This window comes from Lepidochelys olivacea, assembly GCF_965140295.1.
Source record: "Lepidochelys olivacea isolate rLepOli2 genome assembly, chromosome: 11".
Taxonomy (NCBI): Eukaryota; Metazoa; Chordata; order Testudines; family Cheloniidae; genus Lepidochelys; species Lepidochelys olivacea.
The window spans coordinates 21,683,651-21,708,585 of NC_140421.1; the positions used below are offsets into that span (position 1 = coordinate 21,683,651).

The window sequence follows — 24,935 nt, forward strand, 5'->3', positions numbered from 1 at the left end:
AGTTTCAGAACTCTTGTAAGGAAGCCAGGTTTTGTGAAATTACAGCCCAGTTTTAAAATTAATTCTCATTATAATTGCTCAATGGCTACTAGCCAGGAGGGGAAGGGATGGTGTCCCTAGCCTCTGTTTGCCAGAAGCTGGGAATGGGCAACAAGAAATGGGTCACCTGATGATTACCTGTGTGTTCATTCCCTCTAGGGCACCTGACATTGGCCGCTGTTGGAAGACAGGATATTGGGCTAGATGTGACCCAGTATGGCCATTCATATATTCCGTATGCTAATTCTTTACTTCTTGGAACAAATCATTCTAGAGCACTGTAATGGAGGCCCTCACCCTTGGTGCACCCTGCAGTGGTCCCATGCAGTGCTAAAATTAAGTTTCTGCCTGAGTTTCCCCTACTGGGCACCCAGTAAATCCAATAAGGCTTATGTATACTGAACTGTGTACCTTCAGAGATCTAGTTTATATAATCTAAAGGCAGAGAATCACATAAATAGGCCTCCACCCCAGTACCCTCGCTGGAGGAGGGGAGGGACTCAGTTAACCGTAGTCTATTAACCCCACTTATGTCCATGTCTCATACAAGTGAGGCCTTGTTGACCCAGAACCCTCTTCCAGAGTCCAGGCCTCTGTCGTTAGCTGGGAAAGGGTCTTTCCTCTTGAGTCATGGTCCCCACAGGGGTCAAACAGTGATAACCCTTCCTCAGAACAGCACACAATTCCTTTGATCTGGGGCTCACATGCTACCTAGTAAAGTCCTTTGATGGTTTTGCTGAGCCTTGGCATTCGTAGTTCTTCCCTTTCAGAGCCTCCCCCACCTAGGAGCATTCTTCCATGGCTTCCTTTCCTGGTGAACTCCCTGAGAAGTCCTCCCTTTGGAAACTTTGTCTTTCTGTACTCTGGGGACTGTTCCTCTGGCCAGGAAGCTCTTTTCTCTAGAAGACCCCACTGGAAGTAGCTTCCTAGCTAGCTCCCCTGGGGAATTCTTTCCCCAGGTACTTCCTCCCTGTGTTCTCTCCTGCCTGAGGCCACATCACCTGTTATAAGACCCAGCTGTTCCTGAACTATTTAACTACTGCCCAGGCAATCAGTTATCCCCAGGTGGATCTGGGTTGGCTCTTTCTGGAGCAGAGCTTGTCTCTGGCAAGCTGACAACATGACCACCCTCAAGGGCCAGCTAACCTGTAACAAGCACACAAGAGAATACTAGCTAGTACTAAGTAATATGCAGGAGTTGGTTCAAGAAGTAACTATAGTTGAGCCAGTGAGTAATAATGAACCTAAATAATTACGCTCAACATCCTAGAGAGAAATATGCAAAATAACTAATGTAGTGAAATGAACTTTTGAAAGAGGGATTTTTTTTAAAAAAAAATGAGGATGCTAGATAAAGATTCTGAAGTCAAAAATAAAGAAATTGAAATTTTCTGCTTGGTTCAACCCTCATTTCCACAAAGGCATTACTCTAATGTGTGGCAAGTCTCATCCCCAACTCAGCTCTACTGTTCTGCTCAGCCACTCCTCCTGTTACTGTCAATTTACAGTTGCTCTGTTGAGGCCCGTCTTCTCTCTAGTCATATACGCTTGGCTTCCTTTGCTCCACTCCCATTCAGCTAGCACCACTGATTCTCTCTTGCAATTTAAAATACTAATGCACCTGACACCATTCAGCTCATACCCAACATTCCATGTTGTCTTTGTCCAGTGAACATGGAAATTGCATTTTATGTTGCTTTTTTTGTATAATGTTTTTTTCTAATTTTTTTCTCATTCTCCCTATGCTGTCCTTGTCTTCTCTCCTCACAACCATATCCTGATTTCCAAGAAACATGCTACTATTGTAAAAAGTACATTACAGGGAGTATGACAGCAAACCCCATATTAAAGGTTCCTAATACTTTGTACCTTAAAAAGGTTCTTGAGACCACTTTTCACTCTGAAATGTTGTAGGGGGAAAACTCCTAGGATTGGAGGGGTGCCTTTTTCTGGTATTGTGAAAATCCACATAGATTTGGCAGTTATAAGATGCTTAAAATCACCATTTTCCTCCTGTGACTTTAGTAGTAGAGCTTGTTTCTGGTAGCATGCTACAGACCCTTCACATTCTATAACACTGCACACATGCTTCCCCATTTTGCTTCAGCATTTGATACAGAAATGCATGGGCAACATTCATTCTCATATTCACCAACTTTCAGGTGCATGTCTCCACAACCTTAATAACATTCTTCCAATGTTATATATGTATATAATTTTTATTCTAAGTTATGTTTCCCTCTTTTGCTATATGTTGTTTTCCTGCTGTAATGGTCTTGCACTAACACATCCAATTATATTTTAATCACTAGCATGATCCTACATGCCCATCGATAACACAAAGAGTTAATTTATTCATTCTAGATTAGTCTGTTATATATATGTTATTGTTAGGTTACTAATAAAATATTTGGAGGGTTATTACTAAGAAAAAGTTTCCCACAATAGCTCATCCAGGACCTTATTATTTAACTAAGCACTGTCAACAGCAGTGGTTCTCAACCAGGAGTACGCATACCAGAGGCCTTGCTTAGATATTTCTAAGCTTTTCTAGATAGTTGCTTAGTTTTACAACAGGCTACATAAAAATCACTAGCGAAGTCATTACAAACTAAAATTTCGTACAGACAATGACTTGTTTACACTGTTCTATATACTATACACTGAAATGTAAGTACAATATTTATATTCCAATTGATTTATTTTACAGTTACATGGTGAAAATGAGAAAGTAAGTATTTTTTCAGTAACAGCATGCTGTGACACTTTTGTAGTTTTTTGTCTGATTTTGTAAGCAAGTAGTTTTTAAGCGAGGTGAAATTTAGGGATAATGCAAGACAAATGAGACTCCTAATTTGTAGTCTGGAAAAGCTGAGAGCCACTGGTCTGCAGGACATCTATCAGAAACTATTCAGATAACACTATGCCATTAAATGTTCTAAAATGTTCCTCAACTAAGGTTATTACACTACTGAATGCACGTGTAAAAATTCCCAAAAAACAAACCAAAAAATCAAACCAGTTACAAAAGATAATTATCCTAAATCAAGCCAAAGTTGTCAGACTGATCATTGAGGTGGGGACTGATTTTGACCAATGTAGAGTAAATCTTTGTAACACTGGGGCTGCAGATGTGGCAATACTGCTATACATCCAGCAGCGGGAGTATACCACTTTCCCTTCACCCACACATGCAGTTTAGCTTGCTTTGCGCCTTCGTTAATACAAATTGCCTTTTTGCATGTCTTCTCAAGAAGGGCATATGACCCTATGATCATATTCACAGTCAATGTAAAGTGTTCTGCACAATTCAGATAAACACTGAAGAAACTTCTGTAGTCCACATTTAGTCCACCTTTATAAGGTTGCAATCAAATAGTATCCTAATCTTGCATACTTATTCCTTTTCTATTTTTTATTATCTTGTATACCATAGCAGATTTAGCTCTTGAACTTACCTTTTTCTCTCCAAGTGCATAATTTATCTCTGTGTCTCATGACACAGGTGAAACTATACAAGTGTGAGGGTAAAGGCTTGTTGAATATTTTCCATAGGAGGTTTATTCTCTGGATTGTGCAGTAAGATTTATTCCAGGATTTGGCAATAAAGTGCCTGTACTGAATCATCTCTAATTTATATTCTTAAAACGTAAAAGGTATCAAAAGAGAAATGCCAAAGATTGGTTTCAGAATGAAAAGCACTTTGCATTTGCTTTAATGCCAATTTAATTATTTCAGTAATTTGTTCTCTTGCTTACTTTGCATATTCATGCTTACTAAATATGATACCATAAAACAATATGTGATAAAAACACTCTAATTATAAGACTTATGTTCAAAAAGACAAAATGAATAATGGGATATTTAAACACCCAGAAGAAATGAAATCACCAGAAACAAAACAGAATGACCCACCATCACACAAGATAGGAATAAAACATGATAGCAGATAATTTTGTCAAAAAGAGTCATAATGTTAATAGTTTCTCAGATACTATATCCTAGCTAATATATCAATAGTATTAAAAATAAATGTTAACATATTACATCAATGGCACACATTAAGCAACATTAACATTTAGTAAAAAGCAGTTATATATAGTACATTTACTTCTATTTCTATCCTTTTCTATGAACTAAAATTTAAGGGGCAAATTCTCTTTCATCAAAAAGATGGGATTCTGAGCAGAGCTGTGGGCCACTTCCCTACCATTTCACACAGCACCAGAAAAGCGGCTCTACTATTGAACACCACCTCTTCAGGGGGAACAAATGGGAGGGATTCATGAAGTCACATATCCAACACCTTTACTTCTGCAATCGGTGCAGGCAACCCTTCAGAGATATGTTCCAGACTGAGCATCGAGGGTTTGTGAGCCTCATGCTTGGGTTCCCCATATCTTTCCTTCCTATACCCATGACAGAAACACACCCATTAAACTATATTCAAAGACTTCCAAGGGTCTTTGTTGGATACAAGAATATGCCTCTTGGATAATTAATTTCAACTTCAGCCTATATACTGTTAATTACAGTCCTTTATACAGTTCATACAGTTATAACAAATCTACTCTAACTCCCATTGACTCCAATGGGCAGTGAACTCTGACCAAACGCCTTAAAAGGATTAAATACAATAATGACACATACATGTATATTGCATATTCTGTATTACTATATTTATATATTACTGATACATACTACATGAAACACAGCACTTTAAATATCACATAAAATAATTTCATTATTAAAACAATTTTAAATAAAAAGGAATAGCATAAAGCAATATTTACCAACTGGGTCTTTTTGATTCTGAAAGAGTATTTTGCTGTTACTGCCATCCATGTTTGCCATATTAATTGTGTTCCCATCAGTCCAGTAAAGCTTCCTTAACAAGAAACAAGATTGATTGAAAATTTGGTTTCATATACGCCATGTTCTAAATGTGTCTGTTTTGAAAAGATGATCAAATGAATAATACATACAATGTTGTTACAGTATGAATGGCTGTACTACCTAGTTCATAAGGTTTGTTATAAAAGTCTTCTGTATTCAGTGCAAGAAATTCTGTTCAAAAGTTCTGAAGCACATGCACTTAGTACAAATAAAATAGACATCAGCAAGTTTAGCACCTGTACGTATGCTTTTTCCCTAAGTTTAGACAAATGGTTGTTTGTGTGCACGCATGTACACACACAGACTTTTCTTTTCCCTTGCTGGCCTGCAATTATATAAGGCATGTTAATAAAATGTCAGAAATAATTGTAATAACATCTATCTGTATTATTAAGACTGAGAAAATGAGTTGTCAAATCCAAGTTATTCAATTTTTTTCTTAGTAGTCCTAAAAATAAAAGCAAGTACTGAAAAGCCACCATACATAGTGACAAATACAAGGAATCTTTCCATATATTTTATGAAATCCCACCAGTTAAGAACAATCATACTTTACCCCCTGACAGGGTGCACTGCAAGACACTGGGGTTTATCGATTCCATGGATGATTGAGGTTTTCAAAGAACCATCTAAATGTGCCACATTAATTTGAGTTTCATCAAACTCCGAGCTAATCCAGTACAAATTTCGTGACACCCAATCCACTGCAAGGCCTCTAATACTCTGAATATCTGCAAAATGTGAAAGAGCAAATTAAAAGTGAATATAGGTTGTTCATTTGGTTTCCTTTCCAAATAAATTATTTTCTGTTTTAGGGAAAAATAATTTATATTTTAATTTGTTAGCAAAATTGTTCAAGATTGCAATCTCATTCACTTATCAACCATTGTTAAAGCATGAATAATTGTTAATGTTCTGATGAGCCAGATGAAAGCCTACAGCAACAATTAACACTGAAATTGCACTACACAGTCAATAATTCTCAGCAAACACTGAGGAGTAAAAAATAGACATCAATCGTATTATCCAAGGATAATAACCAACTATAAACTAAATAACTGTTAGTGCATTTTCCAGCTTAGGGGGAAAACATTATTTGTTTGGTTTTAATACCTCTGCAACAGGTGTGCTGTTTAAAAAGCGTCAGTTTGACAAACATGATTTGGAAAAAAATCACCCTCCCTTAACAGGTTCAGAAATTAATTTCTATTTTTAAAGTTAATTTATACAAAATCAATCATGATGTGTGATGAAACCTCATGCTCACTCTGAGGGGGATGATGGTTCATAGGCAGGCTGTTAAAAGGCCTCCTCAAACAATGAGCCCAACTGCACTGATTGATTCCATGGGAGTCCAGCACGGTTCCAGAAGTGCTATTTCTCCCTACTTTCTCAGCGTCAAGGAGCTCCCTGGCACCAAAAATACAGATTCAGTGACTCTGGTCAGCACTAGAGCCAAAGAAAGCACTAAGGATGACTCCAAACCTGAGGGCTCCATGGCACCAGTAATGTAGGAAGATAGATATAGCATTGCCAGTGCTGTAGTACCTAATTCCAGAACAGGACTCCAACTAGGCTCTTGAAAAAGGTGCTGGTCCCTGTAATGAAGGCTTCAGCTTGCTCCCTCTGTGGGACATAGAAGCCAAGGATGGCATACTATGTGGCCCTGAACAGAACAACGGCCTTGAACCTGGACCACATCCAAAGTTCTTACAGCCTCCTTCCTGAGACAAGCCAGCACCAAAGTCTACTATTTTTTTTTTACAGGTTCAGACACAAAAGCCCAGTAAACCAAGCACCAAACTGGGAATGAGTACGCTCAAGTTAGATGAGACACTGGATATGAACATAGAATCATAGAATATCAGGGTTGGAAGGGACCCCAGAAGGTCATCTAGTCCAACCCCCTGCTCAAAGCAGGACCAATTCCCAGTTAAATCATCCCAGCCAGGGCTTTGTCAAGCCTGACCTTAAAAACCTCGAAGGAAGGAGATTCTACCACCTCCCTAGGTAATGCATTCCAGTGTTTCACCACCCTCTTAGTGAAAAAGTTTTTCCTAATATCCAATGTAAACCTCCCCCACTGCAACTTGAGACCATTACTCCTCGTTCTGTCATCTGCTACCATGGAGAACAGCCTAGAGCCATCCTCTTTGGAACCCCCTTTCAGGTAGTTGAAAGCAGCTATCAAATCCCCCCTCATTCTTCTCTTCTGCAGGCTAAACAATCCCAGCTCCCTCAGCCTCTCCTCATAACGCATGTGTTCCAGTCCCCTAATCATTTTTGTTGCCCTTCGCTGGACTCTCTCCAATTTATCCACATCCTTCTTGAAGTGTGGGGCCCAAAACTGGACACAGTACTCCAGATGAGGCCTCACCAATGTCGAATAGAGGGGGACGATCACGTCCCTCGATCTGCTCGCTATGCCCCTACTTATACATCCCAAAATGCCATTGGCCTTCTTGGCAACAAGGGCACACTGCTGACTCATATCCAGCTTCTCGTCCACTGTCACCCCTAGGTCCTTTTCCGCAGAACTGCTGCCTAGCCATTCGGTCCCTAGTCTGTAGCTGTGGATTGGGTTCTTCCGTCCTAAGTGCAGGACCCTGCACTTATCCTTATTGAACCTCATCAGATTTCTTTTGGCCCAATCCTCCAATTTGTCTAGGTCTTTCTGTATCCTATCCCTCCCCTCCAGCGTATCTACCACTCCTCCCAGTTTAGTATCATCCGCAAATTTGCTGAGAGTGCAATCCACACCATCCTCCAGATCATTTATGAAGATATTGAACAAAACCGGCCCCAGGACCGATCCTTGGGGTACTCCACTTGATACTGGCTGCCAACTAGATATGGAGCCATTGATCACTAACCGTTGAGCCCGACAATCTAGCCAGCTTTCTACCCACCTTACAGTGCATTCATCCAGCCCATACTTCCTTAACTTGCTGACAAGAATACTGTGGGAGACCGTGTCAAAAGCTTTGCTAAAGTCAAGAAACAATACATCCACTGCTTTCCCTTCATCCACAGAACCAGTAATCTCATCATAAAAGGCGATTAGATTAGTCAGGCATGACCTTCCCTTGGTGAATCCATGCTGGCTGTTCCTGATCACTTTCCTCTCATGCAAGTGCTTCAGGATTGATTCTTTGAGGACCTGCTCCATGATTTTTCCAGGGACTGAAGTGAGGCTGACTGGCCTGTAGTTCCCAGGATCCTCCTTCTTCCCTTTTTTAAAGATTGGCACTACATTAGCCTTTTTCCAGTCATCCGGGACTTCCCCGGTTCGCCACGAGTTTTCAAAGATAACGGCCAATGGCTCTGCAATCACAGCCGCCAACTCCTTCAGCACTCTCGGATGCAACTCGTCCGGCCCCATGGACTTGTGCACGTCCAGCCTTTCTAAATAGTCCCTTACCACCTCTATCTCCACAGAGGGCTGGCCATCTCTTCCCCATTTTGTGATGCCCAGCGCAGCAGTCTGGGAGCTGACCTTGTTAGTGAAAACAGAGGCAAAAAAAGCATTGAGTACATTAGCTTTCTCCACATCCTCTGTCACTAGGTTGCCTCCCATCAAATTCAGGAAAACTATAGAGGCAAGAGACACACTTCTAGAATCCATATGTTTCAAGGTCTTACTTGGCCATGATGCCAGAGCTATCATTATCAATCTAAAAACTACTATTGAAAAAAAAAAAAACCCTAAACCAACGCATACCCAGAAAAAGGTATATTAGAGAAATCTGATGAAAGACCAGAGGTCCAGGGGCAGCACAGTTCTTCTGTCCACAACTGACTGAGAAAGAGAAGGGACTAAGGCAAGTGGAGCCACAAGGCACTTTTATCACCTTGTTCCAAATGTTTGAAGCTACTCATACGGCCCAATATCACAGCTTTCCGGTAGGCGCTGAAACTCTGCAGTATGAGTCCTCTTTGCCCACAAGTGGGAATATGCAGAAAATACTTTAAAGGAAAACTGATTCTTGGTCTCCCTCCAAGATTTTGTCAAGCTGAGATTGCTAAACTGGCTATATGCTTGGAAATATTTCAGAAACTTGGAAACTTTTGCTCCTTTTGGAAATGGGGCTTAAAACTCACTGGTATCTGAGGAAGTTGAACACAATGACAGTCCCTGCTAAGTACCCTTGAACTGAATTCTTGTGCATTCAACCTTTTTGCTTTATCTCTGACATCAAAGAGCATATGCAGCTGATTTCAAGCCATGTTCTGGCATTATAGATTTTGCAAGCTTTTTTATTCAGGTCAAATTGCATCTGGTCTATAAAGGAAAGATAATTTGCAATATGAACTGTAGCCACTGCCGAAGACAGATAGATATAAAGAGAAAGACAATACATTACTCATCAAATTCATTGACAAGTTTTGCATTTTTTTATTAAATAGTTTATACAACAACTCAATTTTTTCTGGCATTCAGCCACTTTTGCTGATAAACTCTTTTTTTCTAGAAGAATTCCAGTACCTCAGTTCAGGTCCAACATACAGAACTGAGAGTCTGTGTGGTTTTTGATCTGGCCACTGTTGACTTCATCACCGGATTCATGAAGACAGTGGGAAACAGAGCAACATTCTCCCTGAAACACATATATCAGCGAACTTAGCAACATCCAAAATTAAATGAAAATGCTGCCATTTCTTCACCAGTTGATCCAGAAAATAATACAAGTACACAGCAGGCATATTGCAAAGGAGAGCATGGTCTCTCTACTTGTCAAACTTTGTCTTTGGGATTGTCTGGAGACAGGGCCGGCTCCAGGCACCAGTGAAGGAAGCAGGTGTCTGGGGCGGCCAATAGAAAGTGGAGGCACTTCCTGAGTTATTGGGATGGCACGTCCAGGTCTTCGGCGACAATTCGGCAGCGGGTCCTTCATTCCCTCTTTTCCTCTTCGGCGGCAATTTGGCGGCAGCTCAATCGGGTTTTTCTTTTTTTCTTCGCCGCTTGGGGTGGCAAAAAACCTGAAGCTGGCTCTGTCTGGAGAGGAGCTAAAGAAAAGCCTTCAATATTACTTATTTGATCATAAAATGAGAAAATGTAGAACCCTCAACAGAAGTGCTATTATCCTTGTACTGTTCATATTTGGATTTTGCCTCTGAGGAGTCAACCATCACTTCAGTTTTCAAATAGATACATATTCCTACAGAAAGTCCTCATTAGACTGGCCCTCCTGATTTCAAGCAGGTGGTTTGGAATGATGTGTTCATACAGAGGAGAGGAGACCTGCTGCTGAACAGGAGACCTGCTGTTCCCAGTACAGGAATTGACACTGGTTGCACCAAAACTGCTAATGAAGCCAACAAATGGAGTAACATCAGTACTGGTGAATATTGGTGCTGAGTAGGTGGAGACAGCAGAGTTCAGAACCCAGAGCCAATGCAGTCTCTGCATCCACAGTGCTGATGCTCCACAACAGCACGGTGCAATCTACTTGTGTGCTATCAAATCTGAAAATATTTCTGTTGTTGCCTCCTGGAATGTACGAGCTTTGTGTAACACAAACAGGAATCAAATGCTGAGAATTTAGTGACTGGAACTTCTCAAGGCAAGCAGAGTGCTCTTCAGGGCCAATACCTCACTTAGGTGTGGGGGGAAAAGAAACATGTCACCCTTCAATACTAGAAGGATGGCACACAAAAATGGAGGGCACCGATACCTCAACTCAGCTCAGGAGATCCCTACATCTTTGTGAGGAGAATTATTTGCAGGATGGCAGGGAAACCATCAGTCTAGGCTTTCCCTGGACCTGCACCAGAGTGGTTGATGTCAAAATGCTTGATGCTTCCCACTGGAGATCAACTTTTGTGAAGCACAGCGAGCCCAGTAAGCATTAGGAATATCAGGATTTCTAAAGAAGGATATTGGTGTTTCTACAGAAGGATGAGGAGTACAACTGAGGATGCATTATGCACCTAGCCAATCATCATTCTTTTCTGGACAAATGACTTAGTAGTTGTTCATGTACACACTTACGTCATCTAAGAAAAATACTGTATTTTTATCAGTTTCCTTTGTCTACTGTCATAAGAAGAGCTGGCCAATAATGAAAATAGAGAAAAACCAATACAGCATTGAAGCATCAATCAGCCAGAAAACTGACACAGGCCAAGTGTAATGGAAGGAAACAGGATCAAAAGGTTGCACTCCTCAACAATGAACGTTCATTGTTGAGGAGTGCAACCTTTTGATCCAATCAGTTGAAGCCTGGACACACTGGAAGAAAGTATCAGGTATATTAATCATGATGATATCACAAACATTCTAAAGCCCATATAGAGTACACGCTTGAAGGTGTAAACTATGCAGGCATCACCCCAAAGTTACTGCCACTTTGTATTTTTTGTATTTGAATTTCGGGTTGTGGTTCACAAAATATATCTGAGTGGGGACAATTAGGCAAGAACAATGGTCCAGAGGGAACTCATCTTTTCTGCCCAAAGTCAGTGTAACTGACCATGAAATGGAGCATAAAAATGCATGAAATGTAAAGCTATTTTCAGTACACTATTTTTTTCCTGCTTTTTGTTTTTAATTTTCTCCTTTCTAACTTTTCTAGGAAGGCAGCATTTGTTCTGTTAGATAAAACAAATTTAATTTTTTAATAAATATTATATATCCCAGCTAAATCTTAATTATATTTGAAAGCATATATGTTTTATGGTCTTACTAAATTAGTATTGGCCTATTAATAAACATTATTGTTCTGCTCCAATTTTCTGTAATCCATTTAAAATACAAATCACAAGAAATGTGGACAAATTTAAATATTCCATAGTTAGTACACATGCATATTTATTATAATGAATGACTACTACTTTTAAATAAACATCATGTTGTTCACCTCTTGAGATAACTGTTTCCAAACCAGTGCCATTAATAAAAGCACGCTTGATGGTTTGTGTTTTTACATCAGTCCAGTACAAGCGTTCCTCTGCTGAATCAAAATCTATGACAGTGACATCATCAATGTCAGGGACTGTGAAGGCAGTGATGAAGTTGAAGTATGGATTCTCTATATCCACACCTCTTATTTCTGAACGTCTTGCATAAAGAAGAAATTTCTTCATTTCTGTACAAAAAAAGGAAAATATTTTGTTCCTTAATTACAACTGACTGGATTCAAAGTTATCACCTAAATATTATTTTACAAATTTTAAGCAAAGTTTGTATCAATGATGCAAGAACAATATCTTTTATGCAAATCTGTGGATAAAATGTGTAGCAAGATACTATAGAGAAGTAATACGTATTAATTTACACATATTTAAAATCTTTTCTTAATCGATTATATCAATGTAGTCTTGCAGGATTCCAAAGAAAGAAAAGACTGGAAGCAGTATTTTAAAACGATTAGCTCCCTGAGGCCAGGTCTACAGTACAAACTTACATCAGTATTACTATGTCACTCGGGGGTATGAAAACCCCTAAGTGATGCAGTTATACTGACCTAATCCCGGTGTAGACAGCCCTATGTCGATGAGAGGACTTCTCCCGTCAACGTAGTTAGCGCCTCTTGCAGAGGAGAATTAATTATGCCAATGGGAGCTTTTTAAGTGTAGACCTGCCCTAAGTGTTATAATAATCTAGTTCTTTATTTGCATATCTTTGTAATACCAAATGGCATTTGAAATCTCAGGAAAATCACTGATGTACATCAGGAAAGAATTACAAATAGAAGTAGTTACAAGAAGCTCTCCAATGTCTGCACTGATTACGAATAGATGAGACAGAAGCATGGGGAGAACAAAGAAGGGGCCCATTGTTCAGCTGAATCCACTTACAAAATACATAATAATAATGTTAATATATGATACATGAATAGAAAATATCAAGGACAAACAGAACCTGTTTTCCTTGTCTCTAAACTACTTAAAATGTTTTAGAGAAATGCGTCAGTGTACGAATTGCAGAGGTAAATTTTGTTTTCTTTAACATATTTTGGTATAGCAAAATATTATTCTAGAGATTTCCTATTTAGGTACTGCAAAGAAGAGTGCATTAAAAGCTTTTACAAATAATGAACACAATTATTTGACATTTCTGGGGCTATTATAAAGCTTTGCTTATAATCTTTATACACACACACACACGCCCCCTGCAAAGCTAGCTGTTTTATGCGTGTTCTTCATTTTAGTTCTTAATCCCCCAAAATTATGCTAAGAAGACTTCAGAAGAAGAGCAGGTAGAGATTAAAGCTATTAAGTATTTTTTATGTCATCATTTTCTGATGCTGCACTTTACACTTATAAATCTTCCTGTACTACAGAGATAAGTTCTACTAACACACGACATACATAAGCAACAGAAAAAATGAACGTTTATAAATATCAAAGTTCCACACACTGCATATATTAGAATAATTTATCCGCTCTCAAAAAAGTAGGTATACCTTCAAAATTATCACTAAAAAGCACCGTACAGACCATTTTTAAGATTATTAAGCTCTATTCTGTCCAGTTTAAAATTTTAATGCTAATAAAATCAAAGAAAATTTGGTTCCCAAGAAAAAATAAGAAACTTACCATAACATGTTTTCTTGTCTATGGACAGTTTCATCAGATGAGGGCATGTACATGCAGCACTTCTATTGTGATTGATCAGACACATATGAGAACACGGACCTCTGCCATTGTTAGCAGCACAAGGATTAGGAGCTGGAATTATATAATGAGATATTAATACTGGATAGAATAAAGAGTTTAAATAAAAACAACCTCCTGGGGCCAGGAATCAATCTTCCATCAATGCACAGAGAATGTAACCATACAACTCCTTTTAATGTCATTTATATCATGGTGTTTGTCGACGTCTATCATAAATGATTACAAAGCACTTTACATACATAAATAGAGATCACTTCATCCATTGCTGAAAACAAAACAAAAAAATACTGGGGAAAGAAACAGCCAACCAAGGTACATAAGCAACACCACCACACAGACATAGACACAGACACACAGACACACACACACAAACACAGACACACACACACAGAGGAAGGGAAGGGAACAACAACCTCTCCAACTGAAATTGCAAAGAGAATGGTAAACAGCAGAAGGAGGAATTTGGTCTGAATACAGGGTTTAAAACCAGGTATATTTGTAATATATACATAAGGTTTTAATGACTGAATATCTTCAAGGTTTTACTAAAATCCTACCGTACAATGCAGGAAAATGCTCTTTTATTTCTTAAAACAATCAGCATCAAGAAATATTTTCCAAGAAAAAAAAATGTCTTCAATATATTTAAAGTAATGAGATCCATAACTCTCTGAAAATATCATTTTTTCAAACATCTATATACTCCTTTTTGAAAAATAAAAAGGTAAACCTATTAAATAAATAAATACACTATAAGAAGTATGGAAAGTATGAAACATCACTGAAGAAAACCTAAAGGCGCCCAAGTTCTATCATAAAATGGTGAAAGTTCTCAGGTGCTCAGCCAATTACTTTTTTCCCCCTCAGTGGCTGCCATCTTGTGCTCCAGAATCTTAAGCTTTTGTTTAAAGGAACAATAAAAAGGTCTCTAGCTCTTATCATTGTAGAAAACATTCATAATGTACCACCGATGTAAATTAATACTGTCATGTATGCCTACATCAGCAGAAAGGATCAGGAACAGTCAGCATGGATTCACCCAGGGAAACTCATGCCTGACTAATCTAATTGCCTTCTATGACGAGATAACTGGCTCTGTGGATGAGGGAAAAGCAGTGGATGTGTTGTTCCTTGACTTTAGCAAAGCTTTTGACAGAGTCTCCCACAGTATTCTTGCCAGCAAGTTAAAGAAGTATGGGCTGGATGAATGGACTATAAGGTGGATAGAAAGCTGGCTAGATTGTCGGGCTCAACAGGTAGTGATCAATGGCTCCATGTCTAGCTGGCAACTGGTATCAAGTGGAGTGCCTCAAGGGTCGGTCCTCGGGCCGGTTTTGTTCAATATCTTCATTAATGATCTGGAGAATGGCGTGGATTGCACCCTCAGCAAGTTTGATGATGACACTAAACTGGGAGGAGAGGTAGATATGCTGGAGGGTAGGGATAGGATACAGAGGGACCTAGACAAATTAGAGGATTGGGCCAAAAGAAATCTGATGAGGTTCAACTAGGACAAGTGCAGAGTCCTGCACTTAGGACGGAAGAATCCCACGCACTGGTACAGACTAGGGACGGAACGGCTAGGCAGCAGTTCTGCAGAAAAGGACCTAGGGGTTACAGTGGATGAGAAGCTGGATATGAGTCAACAGTGTTCCCTTGTTGCCAAGAAGGCCAATGGCATTTTGGGATGTATAAGTAGGGGCATTGCCAGCAGATCGAGGGACGTGATCGTTCCCCTCTATTCAACATTGGTGAGGCCTCATCTGGAGTACTGTGTCCAGTTTTGGGGCCCACACTACAAGAAGGATATGGAAAAATTGGAAAGTGTCCAGCGGAGGGCAACAAAAATGATTAGGGGGCTGGAACACATGACTTATGAGGAGAGGCTGAGGGAACTGGGATTGTTTAGTCTGCGGAAGAGAAGAATGAGGGGGGATTTGATAGCTGCTTTCAACTAACTGAAAGAGGGTTCCAAAGAGGATGGATCTAGACTGTTCTCAGTGGTAGCAGATAACAGAACGAGGAGTAATGGTCTTAAGTTGCAGTGGGGGAGGTTTAGGTTGGATATTAGGAAAAACGTTTTCACTAGGAGGGTGGTGAAACACTGGAATGCGTTACCTAGGGAGGTTGTGAAATCTCCTTCCTTAGATATTTTTAAAGTCAGGCTTGACAAAGGCCTGGCTGGGATGATTTAGTTGGGGACTGGTCCTGCTTTGAACAGGGGATTGGACTAGATGACCTTCTGAGGTCCCTTCCAACCCTGATATTCTATGAAAGCCTGACACAACAGTGAAAAGATGTGAACTGCGTCTATTGAACTGTGTCAGTGAAAGGGTGTGAACTATGTCTTACTATGGTACTAAATCTGTAGTCCAATTATGATGATTTAAAAGTGAACAATTGACTATTTCACTGGTGATCGAAGCACATAAAAGAAGGATGATCATATTATGAAGATCTGTATAGTCACTTGTGATTGTAAACCACAACTTAGGCTGCAAGCTGTGTTTAGGAAAGTACTGATAGTTTCCCCCCACTCAATTTGACCTCTCTGCATACCTGCACTGTAGCTGCTGAAAAGCTTTGTCACATATTTGCAAAAATGCCAAATCTTTTATATTATTTTCAGGGGTCTCCTAAGCCAATCTTAGTTTAAAGAGAAAGTACCCCAAATAATATCAATTCTGAATTCAAATAACATAATTCGCTGTAGATTACATTATTGCTAAGTAGACTTTTCACAGGTAACACAATTCAAGAAATCATCACTCTTTTCAAAATAAACTTAAACAGCCCTTTGGTTCAAATAATGTTGCGTGGATGTAAACAGCTGCCGAAAGAAATTGCTTGCAGTGAGCAAGTTTTGTTGCTCCTAACCCCCCCCCCCCCCCAGAAATTATGCTACATATTATAGACCATCTATTGGCACCTTAACTATTTACATGTATATAGATATAGAGATTCCCAAAACAGCATATCCTAGGAAAATGCAGGGTTTTTGTGACAGAACACACCCCTGTATTCACACCCTACATAATATTGTAATAATCTTTGTACAAAGCATGACCTTTAAGGTATCATTTGAAAAAGTCATGATTTGCTGGTCAGTATTTGCTGGTAAAATGTGTGTGGCAACATTGTATGCGAGCTATAAGATTCCCTTGTATGGTGTTATTAACACATTCCAAACCCACAGCCCTGCCCAAACAGATGTTGGCAAAAAGGTCTGTCCTAAACAAAGGAATGTGTGCTCTGGTAAATTTGCATTTAAGCAGTCCACTGAGTCATCAAGCATAAAGGGAAGACAAAGGAAGTTTAAACAGGTGAAAAAAACAGCAGGGAATGTCCTTTCATATAGACTCTTTGGCTCCTGGTTCTTAGCTGGGAATGTTTTTCAGTGAATAAAAAGGAGGGACAAACATACCAAGAAATCCCCTCTCATTCTTTCTGCCCATTCACTGCACCTGAAGAGGCAAAGGAAGTACTCCCCATCCAGGTCCCAGTTCTCCTGCCCAAGGGATGGGATTTAATTGCTGGAGATCCCAGATTTGAGCTGGGAAGAAGGGCAGCTGAGTCTTCTTTCTCCAAGGAATTTAGGATCCATTTTAGGACTTGAGTAGGAACCTGGAGCCCCTTAATGGTTTTTCTTTCTGGTCTTATTCTGTCCCAGCACTTACCGCTGGCATGACTTGCTGAACATCCTTCTCATCCTTGGCATCTCTCCCCTCTCTGCTCTTCATCTCTAGATCAGGCTTTTGTGTGTTGGAGTTGCAGCTTCTTGGGGTGGGAGGCACTCAACATTCCTGTCCAGCTCAGAGTCCCATGCCCTAGCAGTGCAAGCGTTGGCTGGCTGAGAATAGGCAGGGAGCAGTTCACAAATAGACCACTGCTTGGATTTAGTTTGCTGTTTATGTGACAGTTTTGCCATGTCTGTAGGCGCAGTGGCAGAGGGTGGGGAAAGATATTGGCAGGGAGGTGCTGCACTGCTGACTCTGGGAGGCTGAGACCATGCCACTGCTAAATAATGGATCCAAGAGAAGAGGAAGTAAGAAGAGTGCTCACTGCTGCCTGGAAAAACAGGTGAAATAGCAAGCCGGTAAAAAAAGTCAGGAGCAAAGTGAACCACCTCTTGATTGCTGCAGTGGAGACAGCAGATCTGGCAGCAGGCCAGACAAGGGCTTGTGGCTAGCAGGGGCTGCGCTACAGCTTTTAACTGACTCCGGAAACTGCAGACAGGAGGGAAATAGCTCACACTGAACTGAGGGAGATACTGGGTTGCAGACTGGAACTTCCCCTTCATAAAGTAAGGAATTATGTGGGAACCAACCCAGTATCATATTACTACCAAAGGATGCCTCTGTGGAGGTACGGAAACTTACTTTGCAAATCTTCCTCAGGTTAGGCTCATCGCTTTGAGGCCCAGGTATTTTTTAGCTGGGAGGATTTGAGAAGGGTGCAATTGGCATGGGTACACCAAATGCTTTATATACAATCTTTAGAGCCCAGAAAGGACCATTATACGTCACATCCTTTCAAAGGATTGCTAAGAGTTAGAACAAAATGAAGGGATAATTATTTCCCAGGAACTATGGAAAGATGAACTTACCTTGAACAGAAATGTTTCTGGAGCTATAAGAATAACATTTTCTTTACACTGGCAGCTGTGTGGTTTTTGTATGAGTAGAACTACTAATTCCAAAACCTGCCTTTCAGAGATACTGGCAGTTAGAAAGGCCAGCCAGGGGCTTGTATAAATCTGTCATGCTGGTCAACCCTGACAATATTCAGATGGAGAATTGCATATGCCTACCAAAGGAACACTATTAGAGCTTGTACCCATGTTTCTTTGTTGTTTGGTTGTAGAACTCCAATTAACCATTCTAGAGAAACTCTAGTGTAGTTGAGATCATCAGAACTTTGTGATTATTATAAGAATTATATTTATATTACGGTAGCATCTACAAGCCTACTGTGCTGAGTATTGTACAAACAAAGAGGTAGTCCCTGCTTCTAAAATCTTTTTGTTTCCCCTCACACCAGAATTTAAAATTTGACAAGATCAATGACTGAAATTTCCTGCTTGACTTCTGTCTAGATAAGAAAAAGCATCAGAGAATCCTCCTGAACTATGCTTCTCTTCTGAGAAGTTGGGTTGGTTTGCCTGGGTTGTTAACGGTGTTTCTGCTCCAGATGAAAGAGTCCCTGCTTCAAGAGATCTGACATTTTCAGGGGTGCAATGTGAGTTTCTTGGCTATTGTGCAAGCCCAAAGTGCCTTACAGGGACGGTGTAAGGGTTACTGGCAAAAGATACGTAACTATGCCTATTAGCGCTTGTTACATGAAACTGATTTTTAAAAAGACATTAGGTATCTGTATTATTTTCCTCTCATAGTATCACTAAAGAACTAAATTAAAGTGGTTTGGAGGCCTTAAACAATGCATTTTCATACTTTAATATATGTTAAAATTTCTATTAAATTTAACCTTGACTCTAAATCTCCTAGGTTTTCAATGCTTTTTGGGGGGAAGGGGGAGTAGATAATTACACCATCCCTGTCATTGTTTGGTCTTAAGCTATCAATGCATATTCTCAAGTTTTATATTTATTTAAATCAGGGATGATTACAACAAATACATCAACCTTAAAGTACATTGATTGTTTACAGTGCCTAAATATGTGTGTATTTGTCTATCTTTAAGAGCCCACATTTTTAATGTTGGTTTAAATCTTTATTTGAATACATCATACACCACAATAGCTTGAGAAATAACTAGGTATTTCCACACAAAGTGCACATTTAAGTAGCAATGGCCACTTACAAAGGACTTTTGTATGCAACATACCAACATCTCAATAGTAAATTTTGCTTGTGTTATAACATTTCCATGAAATATTGTTTCCATCTTTCCTACTCTAGTAAGTCACTGGTCTACACTAAAATGTGTAAGTTTTCATTAACCTTTAGTCCTTTTTTTAAAAAAAATTCTCCCATAAGATTTCTGGTTCTTATAAATAGATTCATTCAGGCTAGAAGAGATTCTCAGTCCAGAAAACTACATGATGGAGTAATGATTTCATGATTGCTAAACTTCTTAACATGTGAGTGTCAAACATAACTTTCATTATATTTCTTGCTGATGTTAGTGAGTGTGGATATTATTATAGATAAAGCCACGATTCTGCAAACACTTATCTAAAGGCTTAATTTTAAGCATGTGAGTAGTCCTATTGAAGTTAAAGTTAAGCACATGTGTAACTTGCAGGATTGGGGACTAAGTGTCTGTGACACTGTCTCCCTCTAGTAACTGGCTGAGAGAGGTTAAGAATTTGATACCATATTAACCTACAGCTAACTTGAGTTACTTCTTTAACTCAGATGCCACTGGTTTATGTTTTAGTGCTGTGGGTCCTGAGTTCTATACTCATTGACTACTGGACATGGATTCATTACAAAAATGCCAAAATTTGGATAATCTGGGGCTATGTCATGTTCTTGAAAATTATATTTATGTGCTGATTTTTCCTCCTTGATTGTTTGAACATTTTACATTTTTGTTTATACTTTTTCTCTGAAAATATCTGATAAATATAATCACATTAATAATGAAATAATTTTAAAATGAGTCTATTTAATCTCCATTATATATATATAATTCAAAGTCATACGGTTCCTAATTTTAAAATAATTAGAAGCGGAGAGCCATTTATACATTTGCATAGTTTTAAAGGCCGACCACAATGAGAAACAGTTTCAAACCTGCTCCCTATTTAGTTTAAACGAATATAAACAAGTACTTCTTCACACAATGCATAGCCAACCAGTGGAACTCATTGCCAGGGGATATTGTGAAGGCCAAAAGTACAGTTGGGTTCAAAAAAGAATCAGATAAGTTCATGGAGGATAGGTCCATCAGTGGCTATTAGCCAAGACGGTCAGGATGCAACCTCATGCTCCGTGTGTCCCTAAACTGAAGACTGCAAGAAGCTGGAACTGTAAGACAGGAGATGGATCACTCAGTAACTCTCCTATTCACTCAATTCCTTCTGAAGCACTGACCACTGTTGGAAGACAGGATACTGGGCTAGATGGAACATTGGTCTGACCTAGCACAGCCATTTTTATGCCATATTCTAAACTATACTAATAATACAGGTTTATGTTTCTGACTTGTGCTCTTCCCAGTTACTTATGCGAGTTTTTCAAATGATGAAATACAGTCCTTCACCACCCACCTCTTCCTTTCACTTTATCGTGTAATAAAGTGCATGGAATTTCAACATCAGTCACTCTCATGGCAACGGTTTGATGTAACAATTAGAGAATTATTTCACTGAAGAATCAAGCAGGAACAGCAGAACTGTGATGAAGACAACTCTAATTCAAATATGTATCTTATAAAACAGAAAAGGGAACAATGAAAGTTACTGACAAAATAGATTACTTTTATATAAATGATATTGTTTTCATGGTTGCTCAAGTACGAAAGTGCCTTTTAAAAGTATGATTTTAAAGTATAACCTTGAATTGGGAAAAAATGGAAAACTCAGCATGTTTTCAGTTTTCCAAGGATTCAGAGCTTTAAGAGTTTAGACAGTAGACTTGACAGTACTGGCCCCATTTTTCAGGGGACACTCCCCACAAAAAAAAAAAACAGAATGTTACATAAAAAGTAATATTTGGGGGTGTCAAGGTTCCTCCCCCACTCTGAACTCTAGGGTACAGATGTGGGGACCTGCATGAAAAACCTCCTAAGCTTATCTTTACCAGCTTAGGTCAAAACTTCCCCAAGGTACAAAATATTCCACCCTTCGTCTTTGGATTGGCCGCTACCACCACCAAACTAATACTGGTTACTGGGGAAGAGCTGTTTGGACGCGTCCTTCCCTCCAAAATACTTCCCAAAACCTTGCACCCCACTTCCTGGACAAGGTTTGGTAAAAAGCCTCACCAATTTGCCTAGGTGACTACAGACCCAGACCCTTGGATCTTAAGAACAATGAACAATCCTCCCAACACTTGCACCCCCCCTTTCCTGGGAAATGTTGGATAAAAAGCCTCACCAATTTGCATAGGTGACCACAGACCCAAACCCTTGGATCTGAGAACAATGAAAAAGCATTCGGTTTTCTTACAAGAAGACTTTTAATAGAAATAGAAGTAAATAGAAATAAAGAAATCCCCCCTGTAAAATCAGGATGGTAGATATCTTACAGGGTAATTAGATTTAAAACATAGAGAACCCCTCTAGGCAAAACCTTAAGTTACAAAAAAGATACACAGACAGAAATAGTTATTCTATTCAGCACAGTTCTTTTCTCAGCCATTTAAAGAAATCATAATCTAACACATACCTAGCTAGATTACTTACTAAAAGTTCTAAGACTCCATTCCTGGTCTATCCCCGACAAAGACCAGCATATAGACAGACACACAGACCCTTTGTTTCTCTCCCTCCTCCCAGCTTTTGAAAGTATCTTGTCTCCTCATTGGTCATTTTGGTCAGGTGCCAGCGAGGTTACCTTTAGCTTCTTAACCCTTTACAGGTGAGAGGAGCTTTCCCCTGGCCAGGAGGGATTTCAAAGGGGTTTACCCTTCCCTTTATATTTATGACAGGGGGAAAAATCAATCTGAATATATCTTAGCAAAACTAAATTCGAAAGTATTCAGACTTTGTTGTCTAAAGTTAGATACCTGGTCCCAATCTAGCTATTTTAACATCAATGGAATCCTTTCTATTTATTTACTTCTATTTATGGCAAGCCACATAGCAAACCTGTTCCCAGTCCATACCAGAATAAACTTTCTAATTTAATGTCTTCTCTTCTCCAGTATTCCAAAAAGACAATATAGATAAAGATATAACAAGACTGAAGCCAAACATTCTGTTGTCTTTGTGGTGTCAAAGGTTCTTGACACTGAAGTTTTCAGCTTTTAGAAAGTGATACAATAAACTAAAAATATTGCAAGACATCTTGAAAAGCAATGGCATAATACATAGATTAATAGAGTTGAAGACCAGAAGGGATCATTAGATCATGAAGTCTGACCTCCTCTATTTCACAGGACATTACATTTTGCCCAGTTATTTATGTACTGAGACCAATAACTTGTGTCTGACTGAAGTATAACTTGTGTTTGGCTAATGCGTGTCTTCCAGAAAGGCATCCAGTCTTGACATGAAGACATAAAGCGCTAGAGAATCTACTACTTCCCCTGGTTGTTTGTACGAATGGTTAATAACCTTCACTGTTAAAAATGTGTGCCTAATTTCTAATTTGTCTGGCTTCAGCTTCCAAGAACTGGTTCTTGTTATGCCTTTCTCCCTGAGATGAGAGAGTCTGTTAGTAACCAATATTTTCTCCGTAGGAAGGTACTTACCTATCAATCATTGCTCAATCTTTCTTTCATAAACTAAACAGATTAAGCACTCTCTTTAAATCTGTCACCGTAAGACATTTTTTCCAATGCTCAAATAATTTTAAATAGCTTTTTTTACATCCTCTCCAATTTTTCAACATCCTTTAAAAATGTGCACACCAGGACTAAGTCCAGCATTTCAGTATCAATCCAGAGTACAGAGATAAAATCATCTTCCTACTCTTTCCCACTACCCTGTTTATAGATCCAAGGATCACATTTGCTCCTTTTTTGGCATAGCATCAGGGCCTATGTTCAATTACTTGTCCACCATTACCCCTGTTTTTCCAGAGTTGCTGTTTTCTAGTACACAGTGCTCCATCCTGCATTTCAAGTTCCTAGATGTATTCACTGATCAAAAGCAAAACTCAAACCTTTGAAAACCAGGAAATATAGAATTAAGGTGCACACCAACGCAACCTTAACTCTGTCCCTCTGGAGATATTAACAACCACAGAGAATTATCTGCATGCAGTCCAGTTGCATTCATTGTGTTAGATGTACTATTGAATGGGTCGGGCACTAGCTGAAACTGTTTGGCAGAACTGTGACTGTGATATAAGGTGATATGAGGGGTCCCAGCTCCTAGGGAAGGAGATAGACTCTCTCTGCCCTCACCACATATGTGACCAAAGTAAAGAGGTGGATGTGCACCTTGAGATACCCAATATACCTCATATTACATTGTAGGTAATATCCTAGTGATGTCCATGGTCATCTTCTCATGGGGATTGTCAGCAGTGAGGTGGGACATGAGTGGCCTGCGGGTTTAATGATGAGTAAGTAAAAATACAATGTTACATGGCAAACTCTGCTTTAGGATGAAGGTGTGGTAAAATTTAGGGTGTGAGGTTGTTTCCATAGAAAAAAATGTGATTATGAATTAAAGACGCTCATGATGCAGATACACAAAGAAAACAATTTAAGGTTCCACAGGCAACCTTAATTCTGGCATTTCCTAAACTTGTGAGTACTTGACTTAGAAACTGTAATGTTCTTTTAATGCAGCTTTTTGTGTGTACGTAATATAGACCACTAACGTTTCAGGCATAGTGCCGTATAACCTAATGTGGTGCAGTCACTTTGTACTGCATTAGCACCGTACATTGACCCTCAAACCAACATAATTAGCCCAGGGGATCTCTCACGTGCAAGAGTGATTCACTAGTAGCATACAGCCCGCACAGGTACTCTTAGGGTCCTCCTTTTCTCTGATGCTGGCATAAACGAAAAGAGGACAAAGCCAAAGGAAAAGGACGTGGCCAAGATCTCCCTACTCCATTCTGATCCCCCTGTGTTTTTGGCCCATTTGGTTTTCAGCAGAAGTAATTAACATGATACTCAATAAGGGGAAATAAAAAGGTGAGGAGAATATTTGTGGAAGAAACTTCCAGCACCACTTAAAAATATTTTAAAGTACCAGTACTATTTAGAAGATACATAACTGATGGACTAAAATAGTGCAAAATTAACAGTTTTGAACCTAAAGAAGTTCAGAAGCTTGGTTTCAGTTCAAATAAGCCAAAATAATTTCAGATGTTCAACTAAAACACATTTTAGGTCTTTTGACAGCTCAGGGTTTCAAACTTCTGTTTTTCTTTTGAAAATAAGATCCTTCCAACTACTGCTGCAACAATTGCCTTAAACTGATTGACTCCCTTTCTTCCCCACTGAATACAATGACTACACTCAACTTTCAGACTTATGTCCCCTCAGCCCTGCACAGTATCTAGTCACTATTTTTCCTCCACCTAATATATTAAATTTCTCTTGCATCTTTTTGTATCAACAGTTGTGATGCCGAAATCTATGGCATTCAATGTATTCTGGATCAGCTCTGACTTCAAGGAACACATTGAGTATATACAATAAGAAAATAGTTAGCATAGGTGTGAATGCAAAACCTGATGAAATGTTGCAATAGTTTTTTTAACAGCATATGGGCAAAAGCAGACGGAC

The 24,935-nt window shown here is 39.3% G+C and overlaps 1 protein-coding gene across 1 annotated transcript in view; it reads right to left on the minus strand.

Moving 5' to 3' along the window:
* LRP1B (LDL receptor related protein 1B) overlaps positions 1-24,935 on the minus strand; it is a gene marked incomplete at its 5' end in the record, with an annotated part of 885,246 nt that overhangs the window by 430,099 nt on the left and 430,212 nt on the right. Inside the window, 4 exons of the mRNA XM_084642729.1 lie at positions 4,833-4,927; positions 5,492-5,666; positions 11,796-12,023; positions 13,477-13,608. Of these exons, the coding sequence (XP_084498855.1) occupies positions 4,833-4,927; positions 5,492-5,666; positions 11,796-12,023; positions 13,477-13,608 (630 nt within the window). The remainder of the gene's footprint in view (positions 1-4,832; positions 4,928-5,491; positions 5,667-11,795; positions 12,024-13,476; positions 13,609-24,935) is intronic.